This window comes from Lutra lutra, chromosome 9 (assembly GCF_902655055.1).
Source record: "Lutra lutra chromosome 9, mLutLut1.2, whole genome shotgun sequence".
NCBI classification, from domain to species: domain Eukaryota; kingdom Metazoa; phylum Chordata; class Mammalia; order Carnivora; family Mustelidae; genus Lutra; species Lutra lutra.
The window spans coordinates 139,395,458-139,414,705 of NC_062286.1; the positions used below are offsets into that span (position 1 = coordinate 139,395,458).

Genomic DNA, 19,248 nt, shown 5'->3' on the forward strand with positions numbered 1-19,248 from the left:
CCACTGTCTGTAAACCGGGGCGCGGGAGCGGGAGGAAAATAAATGGCATCACCTCCACGCTGGCAACGAAAGGAAATGAAAAAGAGATTGGAAGGAAGTTAGAACCAGAAACCAGGAGTGCCGGTGAATACTTTCATATCGAAAAGCTCTGTTTTCAGAAAAATGATAGCAATATCACGGGCAGGGGGAGCACGGAATTCATATCAGCGGGTCCGGCTTCAATAACCACGGCCGAGATGGAAGATAGCCCGAGCTCCGAGATAACGCTGTCGGCGGCGCGAGCCCTGCCGGCCCGGCCCCGGCCCCGGCCCCGGGCCCCTGCCCCCGGCCCCGGCCCCGGCCCCGGCCCCGGGCCCCTGCCCCCGGCCCCCGGGAAGCGGGTCAGCCCGGCCCCCGTCCCTTGGTCGCGATCCCGGCCCCGGGGAAGCGGGTCAGTCGGGCCCGGCCCCCAACCCCCGGCCGCCACCCCCCGCCCCCACCGCCCGCCCCGGGGAAGCGGGTCGCGGGGCCAGAGACGGACCTGGCCGAGTTCCCGCGGACGGCCGCTAGAGGGCGCGAGGCTTTCATGGAAAACAGGGGCCTGTTTTTGTCTCCCATGAAAGCTGGGAACACGGCATAATGACTAAAAGCTCAATCTCTCAAATTAAGCATAATGATTAAAGATCACAGCAAAGAGAAAATCTTTTAGTTTGCCCCTGGCATCGGCCAAATCATATCCTGAATAGCTGCAAAAGCTTGATGGATTTCTACAGCAAAGACAATGATTGGAGAGATTTCCAGTGGAGGGTAAGAAAAATGAAAACTGAAGCTGGGGGGATACAGCCTGGGCAAGGGGCAAATGGCCACCCGGCCACCCACCACGGCCACCAAACCCACTGGGCACTGTGCAGAACACGTGGCAAAGCACGGGGCACGCCTGGGGCTGGGGACTTATTCAGAGCGGTGGCTGTTAGAGAAGAGCGCCCACCCTTTGCACCCCTCTGGCCAGCACAAGCCGGGATTAAATAAGCCCTTCACACACAAAATGACGCACAGAGAGCAGCCACCTTGGGCGACGTTTTTATCTAATAATCGTCTGGTCTGGGTGAGACCTTCCCCTGTCTGTCTCTGTCGCGTCATGTTCTTTAGAAGCTGAAGTGCACACGCCGCGCTGTGCCCTGCAGAGAGGGCTGCGCTCAGAATGTTCAGGAAGGCTCTGGCAAAAACTCTTCCGATTAACAGGAAAATATTGAAGAGTGGGTGATTCATCTTTTATTTGGTTCGAATAAATTGCCTTAGAGAACAGCAGAACACACTAATTCCACAGTGACTCGAGCCCTGTCTGCATCTGAAAATGAATGTCTCCCCGGAGACCGTGGTATTTGTAACTTAGAGCTTCGGAATTCACTTTATCCCTTAATAAAAACATAATCTCTTTATCCGCAAGAACACTATTACTGCCACTTTAGAAATCAATTATAAGGTAGGAAAATTAAGAATTATTCCATCTAATTTGCCTTCTCATATCCCCAAACAGGTTTTACTTACTCTGCTAGTTCATATCGAAACCTCCAATTCCTGCTGTTATCGGTCACTACAAATTCTTGAAGCTGATAAAGATATTCTCTCCTCTTGTCTTCATGAAGCAACTATTTTTTAAAAATGTATACATAAATAAAAATAGAGAATCCCTCAAAATGACCCCAAATATACTGTCTGATCACCCTTGAAGTTCTGCACTTGTCCCTGGCAAGAACTAGGCACCCTACTGCCCTGAACTCCATCCATCACCCGGGGCGGCTGTGAATTAACGTTGCTGGGAACAGCCCTCACATGGACCCCTGAATGCTTCCAACCTCTCCCGCCGGTGAGTGCTTGTGGGTTTCCACGTGCCCCCTAGCTCTTCCTTGTCTCATAATTTCCTGCCTGCAAACAACACGTGTGTGTGTGTGTTCCGAAGACAACGCCACTGCTGCTTCCCGGGGAGCTGGCTCTGCTCGCCGATGCCGGCGCCACGAGGGGAAAGCTAGCCCAAGCCCAGTGCATCAGGCACCCCCATCTGTCAAGGGCAGCTCGTAGTCATGCAGATGCAAGTAATTAGTTTCTCCAGGTCATTTTTAAAGTCTTATTTTTACACTCATCATCCCTTTAGGAAAAAAATTAAGAAGGCAAGCAGGGAAGCAGCAATGTCTTGCAGAGAGCCCCTCAGAGAAAACTGCCACTGGGTTTCAGCTGGGCTCTTCCCTCGGGTGACCCTCAGCATACTGCGTGTGACCCGGGGGGCCTGGGCTCCTTCCTCCTCACAGAGCCAACGAGGCTACATGTCTACCATACTCCACAGAATTAGGACCCCAAGGGACGGGGAGATTACGAGGAAAGATAAAAAAAATATTTACCCATCACTGCGAGAATACCCAGTGTCAAGCCTCCGGATGGTACCCCTGAACCCAAGAAACCCAGACTATTGCTCTGGTTGTCCACGGACTCTTTCCACAGCCCGGGCTTTAAGAATTGCTTTGAAGAGGGAAGGTTTGTTTTTCCTTTTTAATCCTTCTTCCTACCTTTAGAAAATCATACAGGTGTTTAAGAATTCCTATTCGTACTTCATCCAGGTCCTTTAAAAATCCATTGAAGACGGGCACCAGGTCAGCAGCCGTCAGCTGGTCCCCGAGAATCACAGCCAGCTCGTGGATGGAGAAGGCCAGGGTCCGACGCACTTTCCACTGACAGTGCGCAGGAGGACAGACAAACCGCAGAAAGCAAGCACAAGGCCACGTTACCAAGATTAAGTGGCGTTTCTAGAATAAACCTGATGCTGCCTGGGAACGGGCCGCCAAGGTCTTCGCCTCATTGGAGCCCCGTCAATATGCCAACAGCACCTGCAGCCAGTGAGCCCCGTGCGCTCCCCTTTTCCTCCCCAGCAGACGGCCCGCCCCATTTCCGTGGGTCCTCTGAAAGGGCTCCTTTTACCTGCACATCAGAAGCCAGCGTTTCGTATGTGTCTCTCAGGCAGTGCCAATTTTGCCTGCCCAGGGTGAGCGCCACCCCCGGGAGGCTGTAGGCGCAGTGTTTGGCTATGTCGATATCGACGGTCTGGGCGCGAGCGGGGTCGGTCATCGACACGTACTGATCTAGCAGGGGCTGAGGTATTATGTCCTGGGAAACAGTGGAGAAGGAAACCATCATGCTGGCAGCGAAGAAGGAGAGCGCTTGGGAGAAACAAGGAGTCTGGGATTTGGGGGAGAAAACCACAAAGCAGAGACGTCAGGGGAAGACGAGGCCTTCCGAAAAGCTCGGGGCTCTGGATGGGTGGCCTTCTTGGTCTGCAGGTGAAATTTTCAACTCGGACCGAATGATGCTAAAGCAAGGCCCACCCTCATCTTTTCTCACTTCGTCTAACATTTGATGGCTCAGAGGACAGTCTGGGCACCAAGGCTGGGTTAAGTCTGATGCATACAGCTCTTGAGAATGGAAACGATCTGATCTTTTCTCGTAGCTGCCCAGCACCCAGAGCCCCGGCTGGGACACGCTGACTGTCAATGGCTTTTTCCAGCTGACGGGAAAGCACCTTCCTAGGACATCACCCACTTACCTTCTCTTCTGTCAGGACAAGGCAATACAATAATTTCAAACATTTAAGACATCTTACATAGCACAAGAGCCTATCCACAAGATAAAACAAAGCCAAACATAGGTCAAAGAATCTGTCAAAAACTTTTCAGATTACGACAAAAAAAACAAGCAAACAAACAAAAAAAGACAACCCTTAAATGACTCGTAGAAATAGACACTAAATACAAACGCAACGCACAGGTGTTAGGGTTTCTCCTATTTGACTTGCTTTATTAAAATACTGTTCTAGATTGTTCGAAAGATTTTAGCACTCCTTTAAAATCTGTTGTTTTTTAAGTAAGTTAGAGAGGAAATATTAGCAACGCAAAGAAGGAGTGAAGATATGTCATTAATATTGACGGAAGAAAAATATCTGGTTCCCATGGCCGTTCGTAAATTTAACTCCCAGAAAAGGTGACATTTTGAGCTGCTTTTCTTTTCAAGGAACAAACCTGTAATTTAGACTTATTCTCCTTAATTGGGGCGGGGAGATGCCTCTGCTCTGTCTCCAGACCGTCATCAGCTCCACCGCAGTGTCGGCCGGGGTCCTGCAGAGTTGATCGGACACGTTACCAACTTACCCCAAACACGGAGCCATCCTATCATTCTCCCTCAAAGAATCTGCTTTCGGTGCTGGAAATGACCGCTGCAGACCAAGACGAGCATTTCCCTGGGAGTCAGGGGTCTCTCTCCAGATGTTAAAAAAGACAACTGCACAGGTATGGAGGGTGTGGTCAGTGATTTTAAGGGCCAAGGCAAACAGATACCATGCATTTTTCATCTCAAGACTGCTTGAGGCCTTTACAGAAGACAGGTGGATCTGTGAGAAGCCGCCACTTGAGTCTGCACTGACCACTCTTTAAGGCCTAAGGTCCTGGGATGGTTAACCAACCCCCTTGTAAAAGTCACACAATGAAGACACAAACCACGCAGACGGCAGGACAAGCAAGCACGTCCAGTATTTCTGGGGAGCTGGAGACACGCAGCAATGTGGACCCGTCGGGGCGGACGGACAGACAAGGGGAAGACCTGTCTAATTTGGGGGAAGACATGGCCCATAAAGGAGTATTTACCTGGAAAACTATCCTCGATTTTCACATGTACAAACACTTCTAATGTTTGCTGATGAACCTTTACAGTAGGTTAACAATTAATATGAGAAAGAACACTCAACAGGGACATACCGGTCTCTGGTCATTGATTACATTAGTGGAGATGAACCTGACCTTCTCCTCCACCCATCACATGGGTTCCCACGTGCACTTGAAATGTCATACTGTCTACCAGCTTAATGGATCCTGACAAATCAGCTCAATATATGATCCAGGAACGTCGATTAATACACCGATAGATGCTTCGTTTGCTCTGAGGCATGCTACCACAGCCTTCAGTTCCCAAGATTTTCACTGAAATGTACTGCTTATTTTAATAGAGGACAGGATAAAACAGAAATATTTGGGCATGATAACCTAAGACCTCAATTTCTCCAAGTTCATAGCTTCATATACATTAATGTGTAAAAATCACTGTTCTTCTTTCGGGAGTGAATCTGATTCCACAGTTTTCAGTGCAGTTGGCATTGTGAGGTCGTCTCCCCAAAAAGCCACCGGGCAGTCAAAAGACACCAGTGAGAAGCAACCAACACCCCCCCCACATCCCCCGCAAAGGGCATCTCGAGACTCAGGTGGTGTGCTAAGAAGGCAGGGCAGGAAAGCAGCGAGCAGGGTCAATGCCAAAGAGCTGCGTTAACCAGCCACCCGGCCTCAGCCACTCTTCCGTCGTCTCCGCGAGATGACACAATCCTCATCAACTAAGCTCTGGGAGTTTTTTGGGTCCCTTTTCCTTCTTTTGCAACTGGAAGCATCCTGACTGCTCCCAGTGGAACTGAAGAATCAAGCCGCAAATTCAAGAGCCCTGACATCTCACAACATAAACCAAAGGTCAGCTCAAAAATCCTTCAGGCAGGGGCGCCTGGGTGGCTCAGTGGGTTAAGCCGCTGCCTTCGGCTCAGGTCATGGTCTCAGGGTCCTGGGATCGAGTCCTACATCGGGCTCTCTGCTCAGCAGGGAGCCTGCTTCCCTCTCTCTCTCTCTGCCTGCCTCTCTGTCTACTTGTGATCTCTGCCTGTCAAAAAAAAAAAAAAAAAAAATCCTTCAGGCAACAGAGCCAACTTGGAGGAATCTGCTCATTTCCCTTCCTCTCACTTCTGCACGTGATGAAGAAGCCCCAGTCCGATCAGGTCTCCACCACAGTGGACACAGCCATGCCTTTCTACCTAACCTGTGATTTCCACATTCTAGGCAACATGGGTAACAACCATTTTCTTGCCTATTTCTGAAAATAAACCAGCAAAATAGACTACCCCCTCATTTTATACAAATCAAAGACAACCATCACAAACTCCTAAACATTTTATATTCAGGCTTCTAAGTGGGTCTTTTGTTTTGTTTTATTGGCACAGGCCTAGACGGGAAGGGAGGTGATAAGTTCACTCTGTTGCTAGGATCCAATTATCCATTGCACGGATAGTGGAACAATCGGTACTCTGGCCTTAGAGACCACGGACTTGAAGAGATGATCCACCACGGCACAGGAAATGAGATGCCCACACGCCCAGGACTTGATGCTCTTGGACCCCTCCCTGATTTTAATTTTCTAGTCTCGCCCTGACCTGGGTAGGACCCCAGCTCAAATCGGTCAGAGCCGGTCACTAGGAGTTAGGAAGGCATCAGAGCCTCCCGCCCTCCTGAGCCGGAGAGCTATGGAGACTGCCAGAGCCAGCGAGCCTCGGGCCCCCTCCCCTTCCTGGATGCCAAGTCCCTGCCTCACAGGACGAGTTCCAGGCTGCAGGATAAAAGCTGCTCAGCTGCTTTTCAAGTCTCTCCTCTAACGGCAGGCCAGCACCTCTACTGGGGTGACCACGTGCCTAATGAGCGTCTCCGGAGCGAGGGCTGGACGTGGCGGTCTGCCTGCTGAGGCCGAGGCTGGCTTTCAGCTCTAGGGGCCACAGAACCCGCCTTGTAACGCAACAGGGAAACTGGCACATACATGGTCAATCCCCACAAAGACCCGAGACTCGACATCTTTGAAGAAGAAGGTGCTTGTGGGTCTCCCCACTCTGTTTTGGTGGAGGAGAGTCAGGGTTATCAATCACCTGATTGATTGGTTGTCTAGTTATCCAAAACATGACCTTAAGAATAAAATTAAATTTGCCATTTATCATCTCTGCCAGGATATAGTAATAAAAGAAAATGCAGCTCTGTAATTTCTGTCACACCCTCCGTGGCAGAGGGACAGGGCAAACACTTACTGTGCTTTGTAACATGCCGGGCTCGGAGGGCTCCTTCTGCACCGAGGAAGCTGAGGGAGCCGTGTGATTGTCAGATGCAGGGCCGGGAGCTGCGACGGACCCCTCGCTCCGACCTTCGGTGCCCTGGCGCTCGGGCTCACCCACAGAGTCAAGCTGTGCGGCTCTCAGAGCAGCTGATAAGACCTGGACCTGAGCTGCAGGGAGAGAAGTTTGAAGAATTTTAATAACTTTATTTGGTTTGTAGGGATTCACTCGAGAAGGGTCTTTGCAACAAGCCAGTCTGGAAGCGGCTGCGCCACACACGCACGCACTGTCAACACATCTGTCCTGGCAGTGGGCGGGCCCTGGAGTCCCAGAATGAGCTCTCGGGGAGGTGGTGATATTTACGGCCATTAACTTTAACTATTCCAACTAAACGCCAGCCATGCACAGAGCATCAAATCTGAACTCGAAACGCCTCAATGAGGACAATCAGAGTTCGCCTCCATCATCTATCACAGAAAGACAACACGCTGTTCCCAAAGACCAATGTCTGGGAGGTCCACCCACTCGGTGAGGGGGTCCTGCTCCCCCCCCCACCAAATACCCCAGAAATCGATCCATCTCCGTGCACAGAAATGAGTACAGATCTCGTTCACCAAGCCCCAACAACTATTCATTTGTCCACAACATGACTGCCCGAGACCCTCCTAATAGCAGAGATGACATATTTCACACACCTTCCTGTAAAAACAATCTGATGTCCATCTCCAGATACACACACACACACACACACACACAAAATAGTGCCTACATCCTGCTTTCTACAAGTTAACTTCAACAGAGCTCAAGATTCATTAAAATGTTTAGAGTTCGTAGCTAAGTCCCCACTCAGCCCAGGACAAGATCCCACCTCCCTAGTGCAACCCACCAGGGCCTTCCCGATGGCCCGAGTCACGTCTCCAGCTGCAGCCAGTCCACAAATCCCCAACATGCTGTTTATTTCTGAAACTTCTGGGGTCACGGATCACTCTGAGCTCTGATAAAAACTAAGGAAATGAGGACGCACATACATGCAAGATTTTACAAACGGTTTCAAGGGCCTGAAGGAACCCTCTGAAACTCATCCCTCTCCATTCTCTGCAGTGCGTTCCTAGCTGTCATCTTTTGGGGCCCACATGAAATGCCTCCCGCTCTGCAAGGTCTTCTCCCAGATACTCCCTCTGGCCCCAGGTATCCTGCCCTGTGCTGGCACAGTGCGTCACACTGCTTCCCGTCCCAACCCCCGCCACAGCCTGTGCTCGTGGCAGTGTATGGAGCTCCTTCCACGAAACCATGTGCCTGTCACTGCTGCCTAGCACCCGGCCTGGGGCCCAGCACTGACATGAATGCCGCTTTAGAAATGTGGTTTCCAAAAACAGAGCTTTGTCTATAGCTATTAGAAGTGATATGTTACATGTGCTCATTCCTTCGGCAACCATTGACTTAATTTCCTTTATAAATTTAAAGAGAAAGGATAATCACAGCTAACTTGATTTTCACATTTCCTTTCCCGAAAGCTTCACAAATCTTTGCCCGGCAACAGCAGCAAGTGTTGTTTTTCCCGATCTCCCCAACCCAAGGAAGAATACAAATATAGCACCGTTTAGAGCAGGAAGAGGCGTGATAATGGATATGGATCGTGAGGCCTGGCTCCCAGATCAGACGCTCAGTGGGAGCACTAGTCATAACATGAAAAACACCCCAAAGAAGAAGTTGTACTTTCCCTGGCTGTACAAAGACAAAAACCTTAAAGTTTGGCTCAGGGCTGAGTTAATAAGCTCCGAAAGGAGCCTCATCCTTAGTTGTTCGTACCTAGAAAAAGCCCCATCACATAGGAAGTGATGTAAGAGCGTCCGAGGAGCTAATAAAATTTCCAGCGCTACAGATACACCCCCACGCTACCTGCCATTCTAGCTGAGCGACCTTCAGCCTCGCACAGCTGCCCTGCACAGAGGTCCCCAGGGCTCCGGTGGCGCTGAGGCCGAGAGACTCTCTCCTGGCCATCTGTGCACAGCGGACACGAAGGAGCACACACACACACACACACACACACACGCACACGTACACACAGGCGCAGTGGCACATGGGCCTAGCCAGCACACAACCCCCAGATACCCTGTTTCCTCCTCCATCATAGGAGACAATGCTTACCTTGAACATCGGGATCATTCATCAGATGCTCCTGCAAACTATCAAGGACTTTCTGAATCTCGCTCCTGGCCACGCAGCTGTGCTGCACAGTCTCGGGCCTGCTACAGCCCTTCTCCTGGGGCCCAGCCTCACTCAGAAGCAGCTCTAGGTCCTTGCTTATGTCAGGGAGAGGAGTTCGCCAATAAAAGAAATTATTGAATACATCCTCAGGAACCCCTGGGCAGGAAGAGGAGCCTGGTCCAGGGAGGCTGTGGATGGGGAGGTCACTCCCAGCAGGGAGCTTCAAGGACGCACTGGTCTCTGGGGAAAGCCTGGTCAACTCGGCTCCAGCCAAGGCAGAGTCTTCTACTGAGTCTGCCATGAGGCCATCAGAACTAATGACCTGCTGGAAATCACTGGTTCCCGTTGGCGTGCCTCCCGTGGGCAGGTCTGGCTCCGTGTGCACCGGCTTCGTGGAACTAAGGGAAGATGGAGGGGAGTACTTTTAGCACCATGTAATGGACTGGAAGTAAAATGGGAAAACGTGAGCCCCACATCCTCCCAAGCCCTGTCCTCCTCTCTACCTGGCCATCCAACCTCTTAGGGCCAGAAGCTCATAACCTCACAAGAGCATAAAAGGTCCAGTCAGCCCCCGCTGCCTCCCTCCTCGGGAGTATTATGCGTGCTGAAAATGCCATGCATAAGTTCAGCCGATCTCTCCGTTCTGTCCAAGGGGTGGATGAGCCCTGGCGTCTGCAGTCACGGCCTCAGTGGGCAGAATACAGGCACTCCCTGCCGTCAGTACCTCCACCAGGGGGCAGCCACCGGGACACGAAAGCCACCGAAACCCCTAGGAGAGTTCGGAGGAGGAGGTGCCGCACACAGGCCAGACACCAGCAGGAGCTCAGTGAATTTAGGTGGAGATGGACGGAGGGGAGGGAGCACCAATGGTGAAAAGATGTATACCCTCTGAGCTGTACGTCACTACCCTCCTGCTCCGCTAGGACATTAGCACGGGAGAGCTGCTTAGTGATGACCTCAGACGGTCTGGCTGGTGTGTACCCATCGACCTCCGAGGAAAGATGAAGAACTCCAAGATCAATCACTAGAACTTACTAGAAAGGCGGGATAGCATCCACTAATGGTGGGTCAGGACTGTCACCTGTCCGTGCAGATAACATCCTGGGTTTATGGGCATGTGACACCAGGGCACAAACAGCCATTTGGGAGACCTCACATCTTGCCTATGTAAATTATCCAAAGAACTTCATTAATCAAAAAGTAAGAGAAAGTTTCCTTACAGGTTATTTAATCACTACCCTCAATGAATATTTTATCTAAATTTAGGAGACACAGTAGCTTCATTATTTATAACCCAGTAGTCATGTTTCAAAATCATTATTGCAATTACTTTTGCTTCTTTACATAATTAAAGCTCTAATATCCCATCTTGCCCAGAAGGTCACTGTTACTAAAACTCCAGACAAGATAATTGCTAAAAATTTTAGGTGGACGCTTGAGGTGCCGTGCGGGCCCTGGTAATTATCTTGCTTGGAGCTCACCAGGCTGAGAAAGTGTTGCCACAACTGCCTGCACGGGGGGCTCTGGAGGGGAGATCAGAGTCCAAATCCTGAGCCGGTGGTCGGATGCTCAGGGTGCCATCTTCTCGAATGTAGAGGCCGGCCCTGGAGGGGTTCGCGAAGGTGGAAATGAAGGGGCCCAGGGATTGGAAGGCGGCCTGGCGCACCTGCAAACAGAGAGCACAGCGCAGTGAACGTGCCATTGGCCAGGTCTGACCCCCGACCGGGCAGCTGGCCGACCGCCTGGGCAAGTCGCTGTCTGCCGAGTTATGTCCCAGCAGATTTACTGCTGTCTGAGTTGTCCTCCAAATCCCAAATCAACTATTTGCAACAGAAAATCAAGAAAAACTTAGTACCACTGTGCAGTTTTTATACTTTTGGAATTTTAACTCCACATCAAATAAGTCCAGACTCCATAAAGCGCCTGAGCAGACCACTACTGATCGTGACGGGCATGTGTGTGAAAGGAACAGCGAAGGGAACTCTCCAGTTAGTGTTTCCCTGCTCACTTTTCCGCTCTTTCATGGCCGGTCACTACAAACGTGAGGGTGCGCGCCACCTTCTTCACAGGCACCCAGGCTTTGGAGATTTCAAGTGCTCCAATCCCCACGAGGTCTAAGTAAGCCAAGTAGGAACCGAAAAGACAAAATACACAGTCCCAAGTCCAGAGGCCAAGCTGAGGCGGTTGGGGAGCGGTGGCTGGCGGCCAGCACTGCGGAGCCACCCACACTTACCCATCGGCAGGGGTCGCTGATGAGCTTGATGAATAGGGGTGACAGCTGGGCTCTGCGGACCTCAGGGGACGCGCTGTAGGACACCGCCATGAAGCACTCTGCGCAGGCTTTTCGCATCCCCCAAACACTGTCTGAGCAGAGCTCAAAAAACTTTGGTATCTACCAAAGCAAATAAAATCATGCTACTCAAACTTGGTTACCCTGAGGAAGGGCAGAACCTTTTCTAATGATGTAATTAAGGCAGAACCATAAATATATGGGAAATATATACTAGTCTAAAAGGAATCATTTGAGACAAAGAGAAATGATGGTAAGAAGAATAAAGAAACATTTCCTTTACCTCTGAATTCTAATAAATGACTTGGTTAAAAGGCTAATACTCATATAGCAAGTGCTATGTGAATTATATAGAGAAAAATTGTGAGATGACTTTGAGTTTGAGTAGATAACCCAACTAGCTCACCCATCCAGGTAGTAGGATCTTTGAGTGGGGTCCTTTAGTAATAGAAGGTATATTGTAAAAAACTGATAGTAAAGCAAATAATTCCTGTTCACAGAAATGCAAATTGTGCCCCACGGAATGCACTTGATTCTCACCCTGGATGCGGAGCAGGTCTGAATCCCCTGCAGGGTCATCTCGGTATCCCTCAGTCTGACCGCACATGTGCGACACTTTGAGTTCTCCATTAAGCCGGGTGTTGGACCCTACTGTTTCCCTCGTGAATAAATGACTTAAATAAAGTCTTTGGCATGTTCTCTTTCTATCTATAGGAAGGTCATGATCACATCGTCTTTTAAAATTTATCCTTTAATGGGGCACCCGGGTGGCTCAGTCGGTTAAGCGTCCGACTCTTGATTTCAGCTCAGGTCATGATCTCACTCAGGGTCGTGAGATCGAGCCCCACGTCAGGCTCTGCACTGGGCGTGCAGCCTGCTTAAGATTCTCTCTCTCTCCCTCTGCCCATTCCCCCCGCTCCCATGCTCTCTTTCTCAAAAATAAATAAATAAATACATACATACACACATAAATAAATAAATAAATAAATAAATAAATAAATAAAATTTATCATTTAAAAATGAGGCTGTTTTTTATATCCTAATGTAAAACCATCAGCCAAAATGATCCACAAATGGGAACATATACTCAGGGAAATGTCTGCCCACAGGAAGATTGGTATGTTGGCCACTGCTGTTCTTCCTTGAGCTACATTAAGTGGAAGACAACACTTGCTGTACATTCAGAACAACAACAACAAATTATTTTGGGATCATAACTATGTTGACATGGCTTGCACTTGAAATAAAATAAAATGAGCTTCTGAACTTAAATTTAAAAATCAATTTAAAGTGTATGCTCTTTTGAGGTTAAATTCTAACCATACAGGTTAGGATGTCCCGACCAATAAAAATCCTGTCCAATAAAAGTCCAATAAAAATACAGGTTGGATAGCCTGTCAAATAAAAGTGGTAAGCACTCAGTTAGCATAGCTCTGCGTAGGCACCAGGGAAACAGAGATGAACATGATAAGGTGAAGATCCCACATCAGCAAAACTATAATGAGGTGTGATAAGAGACAAGCACGTACTCTGAGCAACATGTTATGGGGATGCTGAAAAGGGAGAAATTAATTCTCTCTGGCACAGTGGGTAGATGAATCTAGACAAGGAGAGAACTTGACAGAGGCATATGCACCTTCAAGCTGGGTTTGAAGTGTGAGTTGGGTCCCACCAGGTGGGGAAGACACTGGAAAGAGAGGGGCAGTAATGAGCAGAGGTGTGCAAGGGGGAAAAGCAGGAAGCCTCAAGGGAGCTGACAAGCCACCCGCTGGCTAGTGAAATGCTTCTCTGCCCTGCGGTGCATCAGAATCACGAGGGGGTTTATCAGAAATGCAGACCCCTGGGCTTTACCTGCCTCCCTGCCTCCCTGCCCATCCCAGGATTCAGATGCGTGGCCAAAGGTGAGACCTGCCCAGGCCGGCGCAGCGTTAAGACCTGCGGAAGGCAGCTGGCGGCGAGGCTGGAAAAGCACTTATGAGGGGACCTGGAAGGCCAAAAAGGGTCTGGATTTTAACCCGTAACCCAGAAAAACCCCACTTGTCTTGATGACCAGGAGTGAGATGGTAGAGCAGTGTTCTAGAAAGAGCAGTGGAAAAGAGACAGATAGAGTGGCTTCGACAGCGAGAAGAAACCAGGGAAAGCGACCAGTTAGGAGGCGACAGCAAAAGCCCACAGGAAAGCGAGCTGGGGTGACGTCCAGGTGACGTCCATGTTGTTCCATGGACCAGCTGCCTAACGCTTATGAAAGATGTTGGCTTTGGAAGTCAAGAAATTTCGAACTGATGAATGCAAAATTGAGCTGTCATTCCAAAGTAACAGATTCATAAATATAAAACTTCAAACCGATTTTAAAAGTGCCCTAAGAAATGCACTATAGCAATTACGAGTGGCAAAACTTCACATACCAAAAATTTCTCAGTGGCTTCTTGTCCAACGGCATGACAAATATCACCAAAATTTGAAGCACACACCTTAAAAAAGGCAAGAGGCATACCCATTATTCTCTGCTTCCTTTTTGTCTTACCAAATTGTGACAGCTAACAAGACGCCTCGGGGGCAATGACCCCTCTAGTCGGGCGACCAGCAGGCACTTACCGAGCCCGCCGCCCACACGGCCCAGCCTAGTGCCTCTGGTGCATTGGAAACCGAAAATTTACAACACAGTACCAAATCCCTGCACTTTCTGGCTCCTAATTGATCTCAATACATAATGCATTTGGTTAGCAATAAAGCGAAAGAGACCCTTAACATTCTCTGCATGGCAAATGAGGCCTATCTTTCTTGCCGATGAGTCATGAGGAGGCACCAAAGGGAAGAGGACCAGTCACGCAGCACGGAGGGGGAGGACGAGGATGGGGAGGCTGTTGGGGGAGGTGTCTAGTGGCCTTAGAAAGGGTTAGGTAAGAATCTGGTAACCAAATGAACAAGCAACTAAAAGGGAAAGGGAGGCAGGGGCTGGCTTTAGAGGGTATGGCCAAGCTAAGAGGGTCCCAGAGCAAAGCAGGCCGGGTATTGAAAGACCAAGCATGTCAGGGCGACGGCATCTAACTGCAACCAGCAAGGTCGCAGAGCTGGTCCTCCCATGTCTAACAGCAACGGGCTTCCTCTCACAGGATCTCGTCTCCAGGTCCCTACGTGCGCCCTGGTTTCAGTAAAAATGGGCAACGCTGCTCACACATTTGCCTCACTCAGGTCACAGGGGCCACATGTCTCTTCCAGCCTGTATCTACTGAAGAAGTCAGGACACTTCCAAGGAAACGATTTTGAACTGTCTAACGTTCTGAATTTTTCAGGTGTGGAGACTATGTGTCCCGACCTTCCGAACTTGAAAGAACTTCCCGTCGCCACATAATTCGCAGAATCGAGGGAGCAGCAGGCGTCCAACGGCGCTCTTGCTCAGCGCGGAAACCAGTTTGCAGATTAGCTATAGATAAGAGAAAAATTAGAGTCACTTGAAATACCAAAGCACGTGTGTTGCACATAAAACTAATTAAATTCCAAAAGCTGATATTCAAAATATTGCCCAAACAGCCAGGAAGTAAACACAGAGAACACCTTCCTTTGAGTTTTGTCAAGGGATAGGATCAATAGAAGGCTAAGAATTCCTCAAGGTTTACTCCAATAAGAGCCCGTCTAAGGCTCAAGCGTCGCCATTTGCCAGGCGCCCAGCGTACATCTGAAACATCAACGAACACGTTGTGTGCACTGACCATTTCACCTTCCCCAAACCCTATGACCTGGGTATGGCCGATCCTCACTTCTGCAGATAAGGACACTCCAAGAGGTTTAAGTGATACGACCAAAACCCCACAGTGCTGAGGTGGGATGCACAGTGACAGCTGCTCAGAGAGTAAAAATGACTGATAGGCAAGCCATCAACTGCCCTACTGGGTATTCACCCCCAAAATACAAAAACAGGGGTGCCTGGGTGGCTCAGTGGGTTGGGCCTCTGCCTTCAGCTCAGGTCATGATCTCGGGGTCCTGGGATCGAGCCCTACATCAGGCTCTCTGCTCCGCGGGAGGCCTGCTTCCCCCTCTCTCTCTGCCTGCCTTTCTGCCTACTTGTGATCTCTCTCTCTCTCTCTGTCAAATAAATAAATAAAATCTTAAAAAAAAAACCAAAATACAAAAACACTAATTCAAGTGGATACATGCACCTACAGACTATGTTTATTGCAGCATTATTTACAACCGAAGTATGGGAGCAGCCCAAATGTCCACTGACTGTATACTGTATAGATGTCTGTATACAGAAGATGTGGTGTGTGTGTGTGTGTGTGTGCATATCATGTATATATACACATATATACATGAAGGAATATTACACAGCCATCAAAAAGAAAGAAATCTTGCCATTTGCAATGATGTGGATGGAGCTAGAGGGTATAATGCTAGGTGAAGTAAGTCAGAGAAAGACAAATACCGTATCATTTCACTCATATGTGAAATTTAAGACAAATGAGCAAAGGAAAAAAAGAGAGAAGCAAAACCACAAAACAGACTCTTCCTAACTATACAGAACAAACTGATGGTCACCAGAAGGGAGGTGGGTGGGGGGATGGGGAAATAGGTGATAGGGGTGAAGGAGTGCACTTGTCACGATGAACACTGGATGTTGTATGGAAGTGCTGAGTCACTGGATTGTATGTCTGAAACTAACATTACACTGTATGTTAATATACTGCAATTAAAATAAGATAAATAAAACAAGAAGAAAATTTCTGGTAGGCCCTGGAGAGTGACCAAGTGCTGGTGGAAACTACCGAAAAGCAAATCCTTAAGAGAAGGAGCCATGCTGGGGAAAAGGTGCATTGCTCCTGCTTTTCTGTCCAAGTGCACCCCCTGTTCTGCATGGCTACGCAGTGTGGCTGGACCCCAGCAGAAGTTACAGCTTTACTGGCCTGAAAAGTCAGAGAACGAAGAGTGAGGTTGCCAAAGCAGCCGAAACGTGAGGGTAGAAATCCTGGGAAGGAAGGAAGGAGGGAGCTAAAAAAGGGAGAGCCCCCAAATCTGTGATTAAATACCACTCTAATCCGTGGCTGAACTCGGAGCTGTGCATACACAGAGGAGATAGTGAGGTTCACAGGAAAAAGTCAATTGCTTGAAGGCAGAAGGAACTTAGTGCTTTCAGCTGCTGGCTATTATAGAAGAAAGAGAATCTGAACTCTTTGCTAGAACAAAGTCAACACTCTTCAGAAGAAAATAACAGAATCCAGAGTTTCTATAGTGTTTCATCAGGAAGCTAATAAGAGGCAATAAAAAATTCATAGACATTACACTTATCATGATGAACACTGAGTAATGTATAGAATTGCTGAATCACTACAATGTTCATCTGAAACTAATATAACTCTGTGTGTTAATTACAGTGGAATTAAAATTTAAAACTTTTAACATTGAAAAAAACCAGGTATCTAGGAAAAAAAATCCATAGACATGAGAGGAAATAGGAAAATGTGACCCAAAGCCAAGAAAAATGTCAGTAGAAACAAACTCACAGAAGATCCAGACATTAGCATTAGCAGACTTTAAAAAGGTTTTAATGCAGCTGTTTTAAGTACACTCAAAGACCAATAGGAAATAGTCAATTGCATGAACAGAAAGGAAGTCTCATCAAAGAAATGGAAACTATAAAAAAGAATCAATCAAGCCTGTTGGTAATAACACAGTAACTTGGTCCAACATACCCTCTGGCACATAACAATTACAGAATCTTGAAAAAAAAAAAATAAAAACTACCATTTAAGAGCCCTGGAGAGCAACCAAAAGGCAGAAGGTAGAGCAGAGGTCATTCTTCAAAGATAAACTACAGGGTGCCTGGGTGACTCAGTGGGTTAAGCCTCTGCCTTTGGCTCAGGTCATAATCTTGGAGTCCTGGAATCGAGCCCCGCATCGGGCTCTCTGCTTGGTGGGGAGCCTGCTTCCTCCTCTCTCTCTGCTACTCTGCCTACTTGTGATCTCTCTCTCTCTCTCTGTCAAGTAAATAAATAAAATCTTAAAAAAAAAAAAAAAGATGAACTACAATGATAAAGATGTGGAAGATAGGTCCAAAATCTGTGTATTCAATTCGCTGAGCTCTCTGGCTGGCTGGCTGGCTGGCCGGCTGTACATGCATGGTCTTCCCAGGGCACCCAGCAAAGGAGCAGCGGTCAGAAACAAAGTAAACTGAGCGGAGATTTCAGCAGCTGCTCACCACCAAGGGGATAGCAGGGAGGTGGAGTCCAGATGAGACACATGTCTGCTACATCAAAAATTACTTTAGAGTACTTTATAAAATGAAATAAGCATCTACTACCCAAAAAAAAAAAATCACTTTAGAGGAATAAAACAGAATCCTGAGACTCTGCACTGTATCACTTACAATGTCTGGTGTTCAATTAAAAATACCTACCTATGTGTTGACAGGAAAAGGTGACCCACAATAAAGAAAAAAAAGCAGTCGATGGAAATCAATACCAAGATGATCCAAATGTCACAACTGTTAGACAAGGGCTTTTAAAAAGCTACTGTAAATATAACCAGGATTAAAAGGAAAATGTAAGCATAAAGAACATATAATGACTCTCTATATTACAGAGATACAGACACTAAAAAAAGGTCAGAGTGGAAATTCTAGAGTTGAAAGATACAATAACTGAAATTAAAAACCGAATGGGTAGACCTACCAGCAGGTCAGAGATGACAAGAGTCACTGAACTTAAAGACAGATCAATAAAAATGATCAAATCTGAACATCAGAGAGAAAAATGACTAAAACAACAAAAAGAACCTCAAAGAACTGTGGGGCAAAAGGAAGCACCCCAGCTTTGTGTGATCGGAGCCCCAGGCTGAAAGGAGAAAGATAATAGTCCAGAAAAAAAGTACTCAGGGGAACACTAGCCCAAAACTTCCAAAATCAGATGAAGAGCATCAACACACAAATCTAACGAGTTTGCTAAATGCAAAGCAGGATGAGTGTTCATTCTGCCAAGATGGAAAGAAAAATCTTAAGAGCAGTCAGATTAAAAAAGGATGCTACAAATGCAGTACCGTATGAATGGCCGCTGACTTCTCCAGAAGATGACAGGACAAGATGTTAAAGGAATGCCAGAAAAATAAAAATAAACCAATCAACCCACAAGTCAATATCCAGTAAAACTGTCAGCCAAAGGTGAAGGCAAAATAAAGGCATTTTTGGATAAAAACAGAAAGCTCATCCTCAGCCAATCAAGCTAAAAAAAGTACTGAAGTTCTTCAGGCTGAAAGTATGATACCAGATAGAAACTCCAATCCAAGAAAGAAAGGAAGAGTACCCAAATGGTAAAAGTGTGAGTATAAAAGGCTATTTTTTTCTCCTTTCTTAATTTCTTCAATTGTTTGAATCAAAATTTATAATATTGTATTACCAGGTCCCTAATGGGAGTATGCGTCATCATGTGTATGAAAACAAGAGCAGAGAGAAGGGGAAGGAGTGAGTGGACGATGTTGTTGCAGGGGCTACGGTGGTTCTTGAAAATCCTACAGAGGAATTAAAATCTAGTACTACAAAAATACTCCACTAGTCCAAAAGAAGGCAGGAAAGAATAGAGGAATGAAAACAGAGGAGATAAATGGGGAAAAAAAATGCCAAAATGGCAGAATTAAGTCCAAATATAATCAATAATTATATTTAACATAAACAGAATAAAGACTTCAATTAAAAAGCAAAAACTGTCAAACTGGATACAAAAGCAAGGCCCACGTCCATGCTAATGAAAGCAGAACACTTTCAACATAGAAATATGTGCGGATTACTATCAGAGGTAATCCCTTAATAAAAGGGTCAATACAGCACAAAGATAGAAAC

General features: G+C 47.6%; 1 protein-coding gene across 7 annotated transcripts in view; it reads right to left on the bottom strand.

The window, feature by feature from the left end:
* The window catches only part of LOC125109742 (serine/threonine-protein phosphatase 4 regulatory subunit 1-like), an 81,550-nt gene that overhangs the window by 5,910 nt on the left and 56,392 nt on the right, over nucleotides 1-19,248 (bottom strand). For all 7 annotated transcript variants that reach the window (XR_007130366.1, XM_047746897.1, XM_047746894.1 and 4 more), the window contains 10 exons: nucleotides 14,740-14,847; nucleotides 13,829-13,894; nucleotides 11,367-11,525; nucleotides 10,615-10,799; nucleotides 9,074-9,531; nucleotides 6,902-7,095; nucleotides 4,044-4,139; nucleotides 2,950-3,135; nucleotides 2,541-2,702; nucleotides 1,528-1,628 (listed from right to left, as the gene is read on the bottom strand). Coding sequence is in view for 6 of the 7 variants with exons in the window: in XM_047746897.1 (XP_047602853.1) it covers nucleotides 1,528-1,628; nucleotides 2,541-2,702; nucleotides 2,950-3,135; nucleotides 4,044-4,139; nucleotides 6,902-7,095; nucleotides 9,074-9,531; nucleotides 10,615-10,799; nucleotides 11,367-11,525; nucleotides 13,829-13,894; nucleotides 14,740-14,847 (1,715 nt within the window). In the remaining variant the exon portion in view is untranslated. The remainder of the gene's footprint in view (nucleotides 1-1,527; nucleotides 1,629-2,540; nucleotides 2,703-2,949; nucleotides 3,136-4,043; nucleotides 4,140-6,901; nucleotides 7,096-9,073; nucleotides 9,532-10,614; nucleotides 10,800-11,366; nucleotides 11,526-13,828; nucleotides 13,895-14,739; nucleotides 14,848-19,248) is intronic.